Below are 18,507 nucleotides of genomic sequence, written 5' to 3' on the forward strand. Positions count from 1 at the left end.
AGGGAGTTAGCTTTTAGATGGAGAAAGTCCTAACACACAGAGGATCATGAATAAGCAAGCTTTAGGAGCAGTAGGAGCTCATAACAACTCAGTAATATTCATGATTCAGACTTTATAGATTGTTGTGCCATTAAATTTTAATGGATTTTATTTAACTATATTCTCTGAAGGGGTGTGTATAGGAGAGAGAGAAGAGAGGAAGAGAAAAAGATTTCCATCTCCATTTCTCAATAGTTTTATTGACTTTAGGCTATTTAAACTTTCTCTTTGCAAATCAACTCTTCCTTTCTTTTTCTGAATTTCAGTTCATTCATTACTTATATTTATCTATTAAGGATCCTTTTACCCTCAAAAATAACTGCTAGTAGCAGAAAGTTGGTAGTGGAAATTCTTCATGATGATCAAATCTTCAGTTCTTAAAATTATCTAGTTGCTAAAAAGCTACTATGTAGTTGTAAGATACCCGAGAAGTTTGTGCCAGTGCATATCTCAGATTTCTATGGTGTAGATAGAGTATTTCTGTTATGTAGATGAAGAATATTTTTAATAAAAGTCATCATGGAAATAATTTATAATTCTTTTGGTCTCAGTTGAGGAGTGAGCTTTGAACTTAAATACATACAGTTTATCAGTTAGTTCCTATGGGAGAGTTTTCTTACAGGATAATGAAGATTAGGCTATAAGACTGTAAAATGGTTTTCACATTTTAAATTTTAGGACTCCACCTATAAAATATTGAGTAACCAGAAGTTTTTGTTTTTGTTTTTTTTTGAGTTGGAGTCTCACTCTGTCGCCCACACTGGAGTGCAGTGGCCGCTCCCGGCCACCGCAGCCTCGACCTGCTGGGCTCCGGTGATCCTTCTGCCTCAGCCTTCCAAGTAGCTGGAACTACAGGCGCGCACTACCACGCCCGGCTAATTTTTTAAAATTTATTGTAGAGATGAGGTCTCGCCTGCCAAGGCGGGTCAGAAGTTTTAAATAAACATCTTTTTCTTGCCTCACATTGTTCTTTCCGTCTTGAATGTTATTTTACCACTTCTTCCTTCACAAGTTTTTACACTTTGCTCATTTATCAGCTTCAATAAGATTTTTTTCAGAGAAGACCCCCGTGACCCCTCAGATTTGTCCAGGTTCCTCTAGCATGCACTCTCAAAGTGCCTGTTTTTCTCACTACCCGTACTTATCACAACCGAAATAAAATTGCTAACTCTGTAATTAGTGTAATGTGCTGCTTGTTTACACAGCCACAGTACTGTGCAAGATTCATTTTTTTCTCTATCGAGAAAATAGAAAGCCTGTAGTTATAAAGAAAGATTAAATAGTAATTGTCAATCCACAGTTAGGCAATAGGATGTTAAAATAGGACATTTCCAATTTCTTTTTTCAGCTGAAAAGTAAAGCTCTGGGATTTCAGACAGGCATAACTGCATACAGATTTTGCAACAGAGATGCATTTATTGCACTAGATTCCAGTTTGTTGGGTAATCCAGTTACGGTAGGCTGTCACTCGAGTGTATACTCCTGGCTTAACTGGAAGGCCACACTGGTCTCCCCAGCTCACTATCCCCACAAGGTACCAAATCCGCCGTGAGTCTTCCTGTACCAGAGGGCCACCAGAGTCACCCTGAGGGAAACAAGATGATTGGTTACGTTAGTGCAAAGCCAAACCCATAATATTAAGGAGTTTATGTCTATGGCAGTCAGTCACAGAAGAAGTCACTTCCATTAAATCAATAAAGTCAGTCTACTTCCTTGCAAAATATTATAGCAAGTCATGGAAAAATTATTGAAATGCAAGTTGTTCCTTCAGCAAGTCTGAGAAGAAGATGAGAAGCACATTTTCCAAATTTCCCTCAGTCACTGCCTAGTTGCCTCCTACTCATTCAGGCTTTGCTTCCTTCAGGAAACCTCTGACCTCCTGCTTTCTGCCTCACTTTCACCCCTTCCAGCTTTGTGCTTGATTAGTTCTTCATTGTGTCCCCATCATTGTGCCCCACACCCTGTGTGTGTCCCTGTCACTGTTTCTTTATTATTTTATAAAAGCACATCTGTGTGCTTATTTGAGCATACTCCCACTGGTCAGCTCTTTTGGAAGCAGCCACTCCCTGTCTCTGCAACACCGAATTTATTTATGTCTCTTGTTGAGTATGTTTTTCCAGCTCTCCTGTAAGGTCCAAAAAGAGAGGGGGTATAAGCCGGGCTCGGTGGCTCAGCCTGTAATCCCACGCCTTTGGGAGGCTGAGGTGAGTGGATTGCCTGAGCCCGCGGGTTCGAGATCTGCCTGGGCAGGCGAGACCTCATCTCTGCAATAAATCAAAAAGTTAGCTGGGCGTGGTAGCGCACGCCTATAATATAATTCCGGCTACTTGGAAGGCTGAGGCGGAAGGATTGCCGGAGCCCAGCAGGTCGAGGCTGCGGTGGCCGGGAGTGGCCACTGCACTCCAGTCTGGGCGACAGAGTGAGACTCCAGCTTAAAACAAAAACAAAAACAAAAAAACCCCCAAAAAACCCCCCAAAAAGAAAGGGAGTATACTTATTCTGGATGCTGCTACACCATAAGCTTCTAGCCCACAGGAGATATTTGTTTAATGAATGAATTTCTAGAAGTCTCTCTTATCTTCCTGTGCTTAGCACCCTGCATGATGTCTGATACATAGTATATCATCCAAAAGTATTCTTTTGGTGAATACATTTATATGGCATTAAGCAAAACACTCTTTATGAGATTCCACCCAATCATAATAAGAACCAATCAATCAAAAAATGTTTATGAATATAAATAATAGGCTGAGTGCCGTGGCTCACGCCTGTAATCCCAACATTTTAGGAGGCAGAGGTGAGAGGATTGCCTGAGCTCACGGGTTCGAGATCAGCCTGGGCAACATGGTGAGACCTCATCTCTACAATAAATAATAATAAAAATAAATTAGCTGGGTTTGGTGGTGTGTACCTGTAATTCCAGCTACTTGGAAGGCTGAGGCAGAAAGATCCCCTGAACCCAGCTGGTCGAGGCTGTGGTGGCCATGAGCGTGCCACTGCACTCCAGCCTGGGTGACAGAGTGAGACGCTGACTCAAAAAATAAAAAATAAAATAAATTTGGGGAGACAAATTTAGTGTGTCTTACATACTGCATAATGCAGTCTGTGAGTTCCAAAACTAGATAGTTAGGGTTTGAATCTTCCACTTACCAACTCCGAGACCTTTTGTAAGATGACTAATAGCTTGCTGCACCTGTTTTCTCATGTGTAAATCATGTTTTTATGGGTTTAACACATAAAGCCTGGTGTATCGTCCGTACTAATTAAAGTCAGCTACTATTATCAAGTGTGCTTCTATAATAGTTAGCTATTTTTTGACTGCTCTTGGTAGCTAGCTCTTCCATACCTGTTGAATGACAGTTCTAGATGGGGAGAAGAGTCAGTGTGTGAGTCACCAATTTGCATGCCAAGTAGTGCATGGAGCTGGCCCGCACCTCCCTCTTTTAGATGACTCTTGCAAACTTCAGTTAGCCAGTTCTCAAAACTTCCTTATGATTGTGTTTTTGCTGAGATTTTTTTTTAATAATGAGAAATTATTTTGCATGTTGTCTTTTCAAGAGTAGGCAAGAAAATGTTAAACCAAGAGGGACACATAATTTTTCCTTATCTTTCTGTATCTGATCAGTTTCACTGCCTGACTGCAGACATTTGAACTTCTGTCCTCTCTTCTAGACAATAGACTTGCTGAGTGCAGGGAATGTATTGTTGTGCTAACATAGTGTCTGGTACACAGAAAATAATAAAATTTCTTTGAGTGAACGAATGTATTAATAAACAAAAGTATAAACAGAAATAAATAGGATGTCACAAGCTCTTGGGTAAAGTGCTATTTTGTTTGTTTGTTTTTTGAGGCACAAACTATGCCTCACAGTATTTCAGCTGAAAATCAGTAAGGCCTAAAGTGGAACAAACAGGGAAGATATCATGATGAGTTATGGATTGTCCTGAGCTAGAAGGAAGAGGAGAATTTGTTTATGTAGAAGGCAAGGGAAATTGTAAAAGAACAAAGCAAGATTAACACTTTTAACTCTCATGTATAACTTTAAGTTCTATTAATGCTCTTAGTAGGTCTGGAATTGTTATTGTGGGGGTGTGTTGTTTATTGATTGGTGAATTTTTTGGAAAACAATTATGAAAACAGAGAATCTGTTGTGACAGGAATAGCAGTAAAAGAGAAATAAGAAGAGGAGCAATAAACCTTCACAGAGACATCTCCATTGAAAGGAAATGAAGGATCACATAATTAACAGTATTTTGAAAATTGAAAAAAAAGTCACCTACACACTTCTTGCAGTTGATAAAAAAGTTTCATTTTGGGAAGAGTGCTCAAAAATTGAGGTCTTTGCATAAGTATTACTCTTGTCCAAGTTTTAGAGACTGTAAGTGCTAAATATGAAAGTCAATAACATTTGATGCAAAATCATAAGCCTTGTCTTTATGTATACAATTTTCCCAGGAAAACAGCAGCAGATTTTTCAAGAAAACAGATTTTTAAAAATGCCAGGCTAAAAAATCTTTAATTTCTAACTCTAAGTAACTATTTCTGTTAGTATATGGGTTTGGATTTAAGACATATGAATTAAACCTATTAAAAGATATAACTACATCAATTAAGTTTTTTTTTTTTGAGTTGGAGTCTCATTCTGTCGCCCAGACTGGAGTGCAGTGGCTGCTCCCGGCCACCGCAGCCTCGACCTGCTGGATTCCGGAGATCCTTCCGCCTCAGCCTTCCAAGTAGCCGGAATTACAGGCATGCACTACCACGCCTGGCTGATTTTTTGATTTACTGTAGAGATGAGGTCTTGCTGCCCAGGCGGGTCTCGAGCCCACAGGCTCAGGCAGTCCACTCACCTCAGCCTCCCAAAGGCACGGGATTACAGGCTGAGCCACAAAGCCCGGCTATATCAATTAAGTTTAGATATCTTAATTTAAAATTTTGGCATTAAAATTTTAATCTAACAACTTTAAGTTTTGAATTTCATATTTATTGGTTGTTTTTGTATATTTGGCTAAAAATTAGGAGCTAGATTCAAATATTTACTTTTCTTTTTTATTTGTATTGTTTCATTATTGTGAAAGGTATTGTGACTTTTTGTATAAACTTTTTATCTTCAAGGTGTTCCAAATATTATTTGCATCATCAAATTCAATTATAGTCTATGACTTAAGTGAGTGATTGAGCTTTTAAAACTTAGCACTGTATAGAAGTTGAGATTAAAGTTATTACACAACTGAGCATGGTTTACATTAATATTAATAGTAAAACAGATTTTATTATTACTATAATATTAATAGTAAAACAGGATGTCTTTGTTTAGCATATGCCTGATATATTTACTTTTCATTTAATTTTTAGTAGCACTTTAAAAGTTAGATAATACTATTATTATCCCCAGTTTGTAGATAAAGAGACTTGATTATAGAGCTTAAGAAATTTAAACCTAGGTCTTTCTGATTCTTGAGTTTTGAGTGGTTAACTACTCTGCAATGTTAACTACTTTAACATTGTGAAAGATAAGATTATAAGAATTTTATTTCTCAAATCTAGATCATAAATTTTTATAGGATCAAGGCTGGGTATTTTTAACTGCCACCTTTATGCCTATCACAGTATCACATGCTAGTAAGTGCGTGTAAACTTCTTGGATAACAACACGAATGAGATTGTCTTGAGCTTACCTGGCATGCATCCACTCTGCCTTGAGGTAGTCCAGCACACAGCATTCCAGGCAAGACGGCTCCATTATAACTAATTGGGGCATTACATTCATTATTACTTATTATTCTGACCTGCGCTTGCCTTAGATCTGGAACTGTGCTGCCTGTTTAGTATAAAAGTAGAAGGAAAAGGACTTCAGGATACATACATGATGAATTTGAGAAGAAATAGTTGTACTCTGATTCATTAATAAAAGATTCTAAAGATATACTTGAGTTTCTTCCCAAGAAAAATTCCCATAATAAAGATAACCCCTTTACAAATTTTTTTTTTCTTTAGTGTCCCTTGAACCTTTAGGGACAATCAATACATTTTCTTTTTTTTTTTTTTTTTTTTGAGTTGGAGTCTCACTCTGTCGCCCAGACTGGAGTGCAGTGGCCGCTCCCGGCCACCGCAGCCTCGACCTGCTGGGCTCCGGCGATCCTTCCGCCTCAGCCTTCCAAGTAGCCGGAATTACAGGCATGCGCTACCATGCCCGGCTGATTTTTTTTGATTTATTGTAGAGATGAGGTCTCGCTGCCCAGGCGGGTCTCGAACCCACGGGCTCAGGCAATCCACTCACCTCAGCCTCCCAAAGGCGTGGGATTACAGGCTGAGCCACCGAGCCCGGCACTTTTTCTATTTTAAAATGGACTGATAGCATTTAAACTATCCACTGATGGATTTCGGATTGGAAAATTACATATTGAATAACTTTTAATTCAGCATCAAAAGAAAAACCAGTCTGGTTTCAAGGCTAAAGAGCAAATCTATTTTATATTGATGCAGGCTCAGAATGACACTGCCCTAGTTTTTCATGACTGGCACAAATTTTTATCTATGACACCAAATTACTTTGGGCCACAAGAACACAATGAGACACTTTCTAGGACAATTAAGGCTTTATATGATTCCTTGAAAACACAGTCTACAACATGTTTAAAAATCCATGGAAATCATCGATGCTCCCATTTCACTCTGCGGCAGAGACTTGTATTTTCTCCTTGGTTCTACTTGTTCTTACACGTTGTCCTCATTTTAATTTCCATATTATTCATTCAATAAACAAATATGAGCAATGCTTATGTGCACATGGAGTTTCTTGCCATAGAGGCAGGATTTATTTCATCCCAGAATACCTTAAAGGACAGTTAATGCCTTATGGGCTTTTAAAACCCTTACAGAATTTATATTTAATTTCTCCCAGTGATTTGGGAGGCCAATGCAGTAGTATTGCTTGAGGTCAGAAGTTTGAGGTCAGCTTGGGCAACATGGTAAGGTTCCATTTCTAAAAAAAATTTGAAAAAATTAGCCAGATAAGATGGCATGAGCCCATGGTCCTAACTACTCAGAATGCTGAAGTAGGAGGATAACTTGAGCCCAGGAGTTCAAGGTTACAATGAGCTATGAAAGCACCAATATACTCCAGTCTGAGTTAGAGTGAGCCCATCTCTAAGAAGAAAAAAAATAATTATTATTTTGTTTAAAAGGGAAGCCATTTGAATCTCATCGAATCTCTGGATTATTAAATAATTCATATATCTTCTCTATTTTTTAAAAACATTTTCCTATTACTATATTTCAAAATCCCTTAGTTTCTGGGGCATTACTTTGCTCTGCTCAGGAAACTCAAAGGTATTCAGAGCTTAGACTGACCAGAATATGGGATAATTCTTTCTATAGAACCTGGCCTCCAGGTGTTTCTAATTGTAAAAAAAATTGCATAATAGTAAATAAATGGTGTTTTTTATTGTTAAATTGTTTTGTTTTTTTCTGAGACACTTACCACCATATTCTAGGGATCCCCATCCTGTTACATAAGCAATGGAACCAGGTGGAATATTCTGTGTAGCCTCTGGTAGACACACTCTACGGATATTTCTGGTAAAGGTGACACTGTTGCCAAGTAGCACAAGTGCAATATCATTTTCATGAGTTGCAGGTATATAATTGTTGTGGATTATAATACTTCTCACTCTTTTACTCAGTGTAGGAAATGTTGTGGAAATACCAAAGGTGACAGTCCATTGACGAGGATCAGAGGTGCTAAAGAATATAAAAACATGCCATTTACATAGAAAATCTGGGAGCATTTCAGATATTTAGATTCATGTGCCATCCCATACTACCACCTAGGAACTACTGGGCCCATGTCATGTCTCTTTGCTGTGTATTCCTGCATTGCAAGCTTTTAAATGGGTTTTAACTTATCACTGGAAGAATGAATGGTCACTTGTCTAAAGAAACAGAAAGATTTTAGAAAATGTATATTGGGGTGATGAACATCTTCCTGTTTTTCTGTTTCTGTGAAGATATTATGATACTTTGGTGATAAGTAACATAACACAAATCTCTTGGTTTCTTCCTTTTCTATACTCTCCAATTAAGAAATCTGAAATAATGAATATTTTAGCTTTAACTTATTTTTTTCAATCCTTATTTTTTTCCTTTATACAAAAACTCCATTTAAAAATAGGGCCATTCTTTTCTTATTAATGGATGACTACTTTTTCTGGATTAAGTGTGATAATTGTTGAAGATTGGGAGTCCTTAAAAGTTCATGAAAAATATGTATTATGAACAAACAATGAAAGGATTTCAAAGTTTTTTTGCACTAAAATTGAACTCATACTAATTTTTTATAACATGTCTGAACAGAATCTAGCTTAAACACCAAGAAGGATAAAGCATCAGTTTGAAAAGAGTCCTTATCAGAGCAAAATGAATTCTGCTAAAATTGAAGGAAAACAAACATCAAATTTATGATGAAACATTGGTGGAAGAATGGTGAAATCATTGATGCTTTATAAAAAGTTTATGGGACATTGTCTCCTCAAATAAACAGCTTATAAATGTATAACTTGTTTTTTAAAGGAAAGAGATGATATTGAAGATGAAGCCTGCAGTGGCAGATCATCCACATCAATTTGCAAGAAGATCAGGCTTAATGGCTCAGCCTGTAATCCAAGCACTTTGGGAGGCCGAGGTGAGAGAATTGCCTGAGTCTGGGGTTTGAGACCAGCCTGGGCAACTTGGTGAGACCTCTTCTCTATAATAAATCACAAAAACTAGCTGAGCATGGTGGCGTATGTCTGTAGTTCCAGTTATTTGGAAGGCTGAGGTGGAAGGATCACCTGAACTCAGCAGGTCGAGGCTGCAGTGGCCGGGAGTGTGCCACTGCACTCCAGCCTGGACAATAAGAGTGAGACCCCAACTCAAAAAAAAAAAAAAAAAATTTGTAAGGAATAAATTTATCTTGTTCCAGCCCTAATTGAAGAGTACCAGTGATTAATGACAGAAACAATAGCCAACACCACAGATATATCAGCTGGTTCAGTGTACACAATTCTCACTCAAATTTTAAGTTGAGCAAACTTTCCTCTCAATGTATGCCAAAACTTTTGCTCCCAGGTCAACTGCAAACAAGAGCAGAGCTTTCAATGGAAATATTAAACAAGTGGGATTAAGATCCTGAAGGATTTCTTTGAAGATTTGTAAATGGAGATAAGATATGGCTTTACCAGTATAATCCTGAAGACAAAGCACAATCAAAGCAATGGCTGAGAGTTGGAAGTGGTCCAGTCAAAGCAAAAGCAGATTGGACAAGGGCAAAGGTAATGGAAAAACTTGGGTGGAAGAATGGTGATATCACTGATGCTTTATAAAAAGTTTCTGGGGCCAATGACCCAAAGAAATCAGCAGTTTACAGATGGATAATTTGTTTTAAAAAGGAAAGTACTTTTTGTGATGCTCAAGGTATTTTGCTTATTGACTTTCTGGAGAGTCAATGAACAATGACATCTTATTATTATGAAAGTGTTTTGAAAAACTTAGCCAAAGCTTTAGCAGAAAAATGTCCAGTAAATTGTCACCAGAGAGTCCTTCTCCACAAAATCACACTCTTGATCATTCCTCTCTTCAAACAAGGGCAGTTGTGCAAGGGTGTCAGTGGGCAATCATTAGGCATCCACTTTACAGTCCTGATATAGCTCCTCCTGCCTACTTTTTGTTTCCTAATCTTAAAAACCTTTTAAAGAATACCTATTTTTCTTTACACGTTAATAATGTGAAAAAAACTACATTGATATAGTTAAATTTTGGGGACTCAGTTCTTTAGAATGAATGACTGGTATCATTGCTTACAAAGGTGTATTGAACTTGATGGAGTGTATGTTGAGAAATAAAGTTCACATTTTTTATTATTTTAATTTTTGTTACACTTTTTCATGAACTTATTGAAGTCCCCTCGTGTGTGTGTATGCAAGTGTATGTGTGTGTGTGTGTGTGTGTGTGTGTGTGTGTGTATGTGTGTATAGGGTTGGGGGGAAGAGAGAGAGAGAGAGAGAGAATGGGCACTAACATTAAAAACAAGTCGGACATATCTTTGCCACCTAAGAATTGAAAACTTTTTGACTAAACAACCAAAATACAAGTCATCTGGTAAAAATGAATGAATGTCATTAAATCAAAATTAAGCATACTATAGATGTATTTACCAGATGGGAAAGAAACCATGGGAAAATACTGACAATATTTAATATCTAACATTTTTATAGAATATATTTTAAAAGTCTGTAACCAATAATAAATGAATAAGAACGCAATTATAAAATGGACAAAGAATATTCATGGCAATTTATAGAAAGCGAAACCCTAGACATGTGAAATGGATACTCAAATTATACGAAATCACCAGTAATCTGAAAAACGGAAATTACAAAAATGAGCATCTAATATGTATTAGAAAGAAAGACAAAAATTAAACAAGAAAATAATACCAAATATTGGTGTGGAGAAAAAAAAAATGGAACTCTTTTGCATTACTGGTAAAGATGTAAGCTTCTGGTAAGCATTCTGATATATTTATCAGAGTGCATATGCACTTCTGGGTACATATCTCAAATACATTCCTGAAGGTTTTTAGAAAGACAGAAATGGAGATTTGTGTGTATGTGTGCTTTTTTGTGGCAGTGGGAAGTTAGAACAACCTGGCTGGTTGAAGGAAGTATGATGGATGCATACTGTGGAATGCCATGTGGCAGTAGACCAGATGAGAATTCCTGGGATTGAGTGAAAATAATAAGAAACAGTATGAGACTTATACACGATGCTACTTACAGTAATTAAAGACATCATACAAAGACAGCCCTACAGGTGTTGCAGGTACACGTACACTGAAAGGCATCTTTATTTTTATTTTTACATATTTTAAATATATTAGTAAGAGGCCTATGGGGGAGGGCAGTGGAAGTAAAATTTGGGAATGATAGGAGAAAAAATATAAAATGAGAGAAAGGCCCTGTACATACTGATGAAAGTAAACATCTCTGAACCGGAGGGCTGATGAACTTAACATTGCTTTTAAGTGTTGAATAAAAACAAAATGTAACCAAATAATACTAATGTAAGAGTTTTGTGGAGTTCCACTAGTGGAGTTAATACAGGAAATAAACACTGTATATCTAGAAAATACTTTTATAAGGTTCAATAGCTTGTGTGAGAGTGAACACTAAAGTTTTTGAAGAAAACAATTTTTAAAAAAGCAAATCGGTGATTTTTACACATTCAACTTTTGTTAGAGATCATTATAGTAAGGATTCTCAAAGGACCCCTTCTTTCTCTCTTTTCCTCTCTCTCTTCCCTCCCTCTCTCCTTACCTCCCTTCTTTCTTTTCTTCCAGTAAGTGAATAAGAGAACGGTTTTTGAACCAGACTATATTTACATCTTACCTATGTTACATATTAGCAGTTTATTTATGGCAAGTTAATTAATATTTCTGGTTTTCTATTTATATGCAGGATGTGATTGATGATGCCCTCTTACACAGCTATTAAGTATTAATGAAACAAGTGCATTATGTCAAGTACAATGCTTGGCACGAAGTAAGCACTCAATGAAGGTAGCAATCATTTTCATTAATTATAAGACTTTGCTAAGTGTCCACTTTGTATAAGAAGTAGTATGAGTCTCTGGGATTAAACATATACATCGTCATGGTCTCTTTCTTGAGGTGCTCCATGTCCCAATGGAGGAGCCTGACAGAGATATGCAAACTATCATAACTCATGAAGGCAAATGATTAAACAAATGTCTGTAGAACACAATGGACAAGAAAATATCAGGGAAACCTTCATAGAAGAGGTGACAATTCAGTAATCATTTCTAATAGGACTTCGCAACTTCTAGGTACCTAGATGTAAAGCTGGTCATGCCCCCAAACAAATCCTTATTGGTGGTCCTCGGTGACAGTCAGGTCTTTAAGGAGAGTGCCAATGTGTGGTTCACAGAGTTTGTCAGCTCCAGTGGATCAATCGTGGTAGTGAATAGAAGAATTTGGGGAGGTAAAATTCAAAGATGTTCTGTGGATTCCTTTGGTAGCCATTGGTGATATTTGTAATTGTGATTTTCATTACAGTGACATTTATTTCTTAGCTTTTGGTGGCTGGGCCTGAATAGGGCTTAGAATCCAATAGGTTTCTATTGCATAGTTGGTTAAGCTAAAAGTGCCTGCTAAGTCCAGGCATTTGCATTTCTGGTTTTCACACACAAGGCATAATTGAAATCAGTGAATGCCATTTCTACTTTTTGGTATTTCAAGTGGCAATGGATTTTGAAATGTTTTTGTGAGTTTCGTTTCTTGTGTTATGTGGAATGTAGCAATAAATCTGCCAATCTAAATCAGACTCGGTAATTCTGCAAGTATCTTTTACAATTTCAAATTTGTTTACTGTGTATTAAAATATTAACTTATAAGAAGAGCCATAAGAAAAACTCAGAATAAATTGGGAGTTTCTTAAAACTTTAGTTCAGAAAGTATACCCTACCTGGTTAACCTTTATTCCTTCTTAATTTAATAAACAAATTTTGTGACGGTCACTGTTTTATAAGGTAGTGCTCTCAGTTCTAAAAAGGACTTCTTGAAACTGTAAAGATTTCACAGAATTCAAACAGTAAGAAATGGAGATTTTGAAATGACATTAACATTTCAGGGAGAAGAAGCAGATTGAGCAAATGCTCGTAGGTATAGAAATATAGACAGAGTTCTGGGGAAGAGAATAAATGTTGTTTTTCTGAAGTTCAAGGTACATACTTTGAGAAATAAGTCTGGATTGACCTGGCTATGGAAGGCGTTGCGTGTGTGATAGGAGGTTGAATTTAGACAGTGATAGATTATTTGGAAAGTCTGTGAAGGGAATAGGTAAGGTTAGGGCACACCTGAGATCACCATGTTTTTGAGTTTAGTTCCCATCAACTGTTGTGGTCTAAGAAGTCCCAGTAACAAGGCAAATATAAAACAAGTTTTAGCTATGCCAACATCTAAAATCCTTCTATTATGAGCAGTGTGGCCTTTACCTTATACCAAAAGGGTAAGTTTATGCAACCTACTCTCGACTGGCAGGTTATTACCCTAGTGTTAGCAACAGTCTTTAGTCACCTTGATTAAAAATTCTTGTAAATTGTTTAAATTAACTTAATCTATGCTACTCACTATAATCGATCATTGTTTTTGTGCATTCTAACTGTAACATTAGAATATAATGAGGGCAGAAGCAGTGTATTGTTATATTAGTAGCTTCTACAATATATTACTCTGCTCATACCAGTTACTTAGTTTTTATGAATGAATAAATCAATGGCATGGGGCAGTCTCTAGGTCAACTATTAGCCTGTCAATCCACTTTTATGATATGATGTATAAATCCTCCACAACAGTTTATTTTGCTAACTTTTAACATATGCTTACATTAGTATAGTCAATCCTACCAATAACACTAAGGCATCATGTCCCTAATTTGAAAAAAAAAACGAGACTTATGGAGGTTTAGTAAATTTCCTAGACTATCATAGCTAATATTTAATTGAAATATTCTGACATAAATCTTTGTTCTTTACTACGAAGCTATACTATTAACTGAAACAGAGAAATCACAGCAAATTAGCAAGCTAAAGAAGAAAAAACAGTTTTGCTCTTATAAATAGGAAGAAAAGACTTATTAATTCTTTTGCATTGAATTATTTCTGGCTCAATTCAATCCTGGGGGTAGAGCGTAGAGTCTTCATGTACCTGTCTATCCTAATTGTTCCCAGATGGGTAGGTAGCAGCAGCCTCACCTTCTGAAGCAGTGCGCTGCTGTTAGGATCCATACGTCACTGATCAGGACGCCTCCACAGTGGTGGGCATTGTTGGTCTGTAGACTGACCTGCCATGGCCAGCCTCCCTCCTCAGCCTGAGCGCCTCCAATGATTCTCTCCTCAGACAATGTTATTAAGTCTGAACGGGCCCCACATTCTAGTGAGAAAAAAGCACTCACTTACTGAGAAGATCATGATTCATTTACGTTTGAGAAAGGTTGCAGAACTTCTCCATGTGTTATAACTTTTGTCTCCTATACATTCTTCCCCAGGACATGCTAGACTTTCCAAAAAGCTTGAATGATATATTTTGAGACTACATGTGTGCCTGCTATTGCCTGTAGACTGCATTTTAGGGAACATTTCTGAACTTAATGGGCATATGGGCTTCAGATTCTGGAGCAGCTTCCGAGTTCTCGGAATTTCTCATCAGTGGGGTTTAAGACTGGTCTATGCCAGCTCAGATCACAGACGCCTGGGAATTGTCCTTTTTCTTGATTCCCCTGCTGCTCACTGTATGGTCTCCCCTGGGAGATTGTTAGAAATGCTGACTCTCAGACTCACTCCAGAGGACACATGGGAAGCTACGTCTGGATGAGAACCTCACATCCATATTGAAGTCGGAGGAAAGCTGGTCTTATCTGAAGACTTCTTAGTGGATCGCAGTTCATCATGGAGGTTCTAATCTGCCTCCAGAAACTGCTTCTCTATTAACAAATGTGCCCTTTAAAAAAAAGAGTATCTGTAGGCCCACAGAATAGTCTTGTGGGTGAAGGAGAGTTTCTAGTATCTAGATGAGGTTTATTGAAATGTTATCCAAGAGCCCATGAGCATTCCACTGGCCAGAGCTGAAATGGGCTAGAATAGGATGGTCAGTCAATTCCTTTAAGCCTCCATTTCCATGATATGTTTTTCTTGTTTATTTTACTAAGAAATTAGAGGTAAATTTCTATTACTGAACTGGCTCTCGAGTTGTGCCCTGTTTCAACAGGACAACCACCCAAAGGCTTTGTTTTTCACTAGTAAATTTCCCAGAAAAAAGAGAATCAGACTTCCATTAAGAATATACATGGAAGTAGATTCTTTTGCTGTATTCCCCCAACAAATTCCCTAGTAAATTACTGAAGCACTGAGCCTGGGCAACATACTGTGAACCTGTCTCTACAAAAAATAAGAAAAATTAGAGGAGTACAGTGATATGCACCTGTAGTTCCAGCTACTCAGGAGGCTGAGGCGGAAGGATTGCCTGAGTCCAGGAGGTCAAGGCTGTAGTGAGCTGTGATCATGCCCCTGCCCTCCAGCTTGAGTGACAGAGTGAGACAGTGACTAAAAAAAAAAAATTACTTAAGCACACTTTCTCTAGAAGAAAGTATGAAATAAATATATAATGAAGCTGAAAAGCACCCATAGGGTGAGCATTACCATGTAGAACTGCTTAAGCTTAGACAGATCAGTTTTCTAGGTACATTGAACTAGTTTCTAATAACTTTTTTTTTGGTCAGAGAAATAAACGCAGTTGTCTAGGGATTGTACTTCTGCTATCTAACCTGAGCATATATAGGGCAATTTTGGAGAGTAGTGACTTTTCCTTCAGGTTATAGAGAAGGCTTTTTGTAATTCTTTTTATTATACCTTATGGTTAATTTGAATCCACAATAAAGCAAGCTATTCTGGTGGTTAGGAGAAGCCACATAAAAGGTGTCATCAAACATAATTTGCAAGTCTATAGAAATGCCACCATAGAACCAGGGCAATACAAGTTTCCCAAAGCTGCCGAGAACATTTTTACGAGTTTGAGCTTAAGTACAGAGTGGAAAGTACTGCAGTGTTCTTCCTTTTCTAAAAGGACAGGGAAAACCTCTTACTCCATGGGCCAGTGAAATCAGCCGCGTCTTTTTTTAACAACTCATCTGAGTGAACTAAGAATAAAGGCACCAACTTCATAGTCACTGCCTTGGCAAAGAACACAAAAGACTTTCACTTTGACTTTGTATATTTTGGCAAAATATATTTACAAAATAATTTGAAAACTTACCATTAGTGAACATATTTACTGTATCCTGGTCAGTGATTGCTAACATTAAAAAAAAAAAAAAAAGAGTGAGATTAAGATAAACACAATAAGGACTATACAACATTTTACCCAATTTCTTGAAGAAACCAGAATCAGAATCACTTGGAGAGTTTGCTAAAATACAAATCCCAGACCTGCTGAAACAATCCCTAAGTCACAGGATCCAGAAATTTCTGTGTTTACAACCATTCTCCAATTTGTTATTATGCACACAAGTTTGTACTTTAATTTCTCATCAAGTCATAGATATTCCTGCTAAGTTACTCAGTTTAGTTGGGAAAACAGAAACATAAGGAAGCCATTGAGACACAGTGTGATAAATGCTATGAGAAGTTAAATTTCATGTATCCAAATATATACCTATATATACCTTTAAGTATATATCTATATACCTCTACATACTCCAAGTATATAGAGATAGAGTAATAAGCATACCTATATTACACATAGAGAAGTATATAGGTATGTATATGTATGTTACTCTACTGATGTTACTCTTAAGTGCTGCAGATTTAACCAAGAGCAAAATACAGAGGCTTTGTCCTCACTAATAGGGTCCTCATAAGGGCTCTTCTTATATTATTTGCAAATAAAAATTAATCAAGAAATCATTCAAATAAATTTAAGTGCAAAGTAGAGAGAAGAAAGTAGAGAGTAATTAATGCTACTTCAAGAATCATAGAAGTTATCGTGGAGGAAATAACGTTTGAGCTGGAGGAAATGATATTTGCCTGTATTTTGAAGATCTAACAGGAATGTTATTCAGAAAGACAAGAGAAGAAAAGACATTCCACGTGAGAAGGTGTAGTGGGCACAAATGCGTGGAGGTGTAAGATGTTTGTGGAGCTATATAGTCAGGATAGCTAGTGTATAAGTTGCATGTAGGGACATCGTCGGGAGCCTGGAAAGGAAAACATGTTGGTTCCAGATAGTGAAGGTCTGCCTATTTCAGTTTAAGGTTTGTGTACAAGACAATTTCCTCTGCATGTCCAATAGCCATCTCAAATGCATTGTGACCCAAATTTATCCAAAATTTGCTACTAATGTTAAATTTCTTCCTTTACTAAATGACACCACTTCTACTGGAAGCTAGAAATCTGTCATTGTCTCACATTCCTCCTTCCTCATCATTCCCATATCTTATTGGCTTCCTGATTCTATATTTTCTACCCCCTGACTATCTTTTGAATTAGGCCTATCCTCCCTATTCCTTTTGCTTATTTTAGTTCATGCTTTCATCATTTGATTCCAGTAATATTACAATAACCTTTAAACCGAATTTTCTGCCACCACTTTTGCACTTTTTCAACTTATCCATCTCTATTTTACCAGACTGATTTTTCTAAAAATGTATATTAGATCATATGATTTCCCACTTGAAATTTTTTAAATTGAATTTTCTTATTTCCTATAAGATAAATTCAAACTTCTCAAGACAAGTTTCCATGCTCTGTAAAATCAATTTAGGCAAAGTCGTTTCCCATTAGAGGTTTCACAACATCTGCTTTGCCAACTTCAGTGGAGCCAAATTATCCTTTTGGAGACAGAAAACTTGAAAAAGCTGGACACTCTGCATTTTTTGAACAAGAGTGACTTAAAGTTTGAATCCTGACCTTCCTACATGTTGATTGTATGAGCTTGGTCAATCGATCTTTTCTAAGGGAGCACAATAAGAGTATCTATGAGACATGGTTATTATAAAAATTAATGAAGAAAAAATGTGTATGAAGTACTAAAACTATACCTAAAAAACAGTGCTCCTCTTTCCTTAGCATATCAATAACTAGACAGCTATATTTAACTTTTAGTTGGGAATAAAAGTTGTAATAAATGTTACAAAGGAAAAAATAAAAGAGTTGGTGAAGTGGATCATTAAGTAGTTCTCTGACCCTGAGCATCTATTTACCTTTTCCACAGCATATTTACAATTGAACACCTGACTATAACATCCTTCCTAAAGAGTGTTGGAGGGATAATTAATAATAATCTTTAGCCAATAAAATTCACTATATAAATGCCAAATGATTCTTTAAATCTTAGGATGTTTTATATTATAGAGTTATATGTTATATTTAGCTTTTTACTGTATTGTTTTTATAAAGCTTAATTCTAAAAGTCAGTATCTCACTTAATTAAAATGTGAATGAGACTTGGTAAGCTTGAGGGATATATTAAAATAATATGGCTTATGAAAAATGGTACTTGCAAGTTATTTCAGTTGAAGGGTTTATTTCCAAGTTTCCAGAGTTATTCCGCATTTGTCGTAAAACAGACTCAATTCTGCTTTTCATTGATCCTCCATTGTTATTTCTAGTGAATCGAAATTTCATGACAACATCTGCTATCACACCACCACCATATTGCCTGTAAATCATAAAGATATTTTTAAAAATGGATAATTATATTTTCCTATTGCTTTTTAATACACTCTTCCTCATGAAATCTTTTAAAAATAATATATTTAAGGCATTCAACTTTAGAATAGATTCATGTACCAGTGATTGCATGCATGTTATATCACAAATACTGTTCCGCAAACTTGATTTCAATGCACAGTTCACTG

General features: G+C 36.7%; 1 protein-coding gene across 1 annotated transcript; it reads right to left on the reverse strand.

Annotated features, from left to right (window-relative positions):
- Positions 1-1,462: 1,462 nt before the first annotated feature.
- TMPRSS11D (transmembrane protease, serine 11D) lies at positions 1,463-18,289 on the reverse strand. The gene is made up of 6 exons (XM_008071151.2): positions 18,151-18,289; positions 15,906-15,944; positions 13,850-14,027; positions 7,520-7,783; positions 5,719-5,857; positions 1,463-1,624 (listed from the first exon to the last, which is right to left on the reverse strand). Exons 1-6 carry the CDS (start codon positions 18,272-18,274, stop codon positions 1,463-1,465), a joined length of 906 nt encoding a protein of 301 aa, XP_008069342.1. The 5' UTR covers positions 18,275-18,289.
- Positions 18,290-18,507: the final 218 nt, after the last annotated feature.

Source organism: Carlito syrichta, unplaced genomic scaffold, assembly GCF_000164805.1.
Source record: "Carlito syrichta isolate Samal-C Ts95f unplaced genomic scaffold, Tarsius_syrichta-2.0.1 Scaffold314127, whole genome shotgun sequence".
Classification (NCBI taxonomy): Eukaryota; Metazoa; Chordata; class Mammalia; order Primates; family Tarsiidae; genus Carlito; species Carlito syrichta.

Bases quoted from the DNA above. Each gene is read 5' to 3' on its own strand.
- TMPRSS11D (XM_008071151.2), bottom strand. From the start codon at position 18,274: ATGAAATTTCGATTCACTAGAAATAACAATGGAGGATCAATGAAAAGC. The intron at 7,784-13,849 runs GTGAGGCTGCTG...TATATTCTTTAG, and splicing joins GCAGCGCACTGCTTCAGAAG to CACCTCTGATCCTCGTCAAT. The intron at 5,858-7,519 runs GTGTCTCAGAAA...CTAAACAGGCAG, and splicing joins TCCCTAGAATATGGTGGTAA to CACAGTTCCAGATCTAAGGC.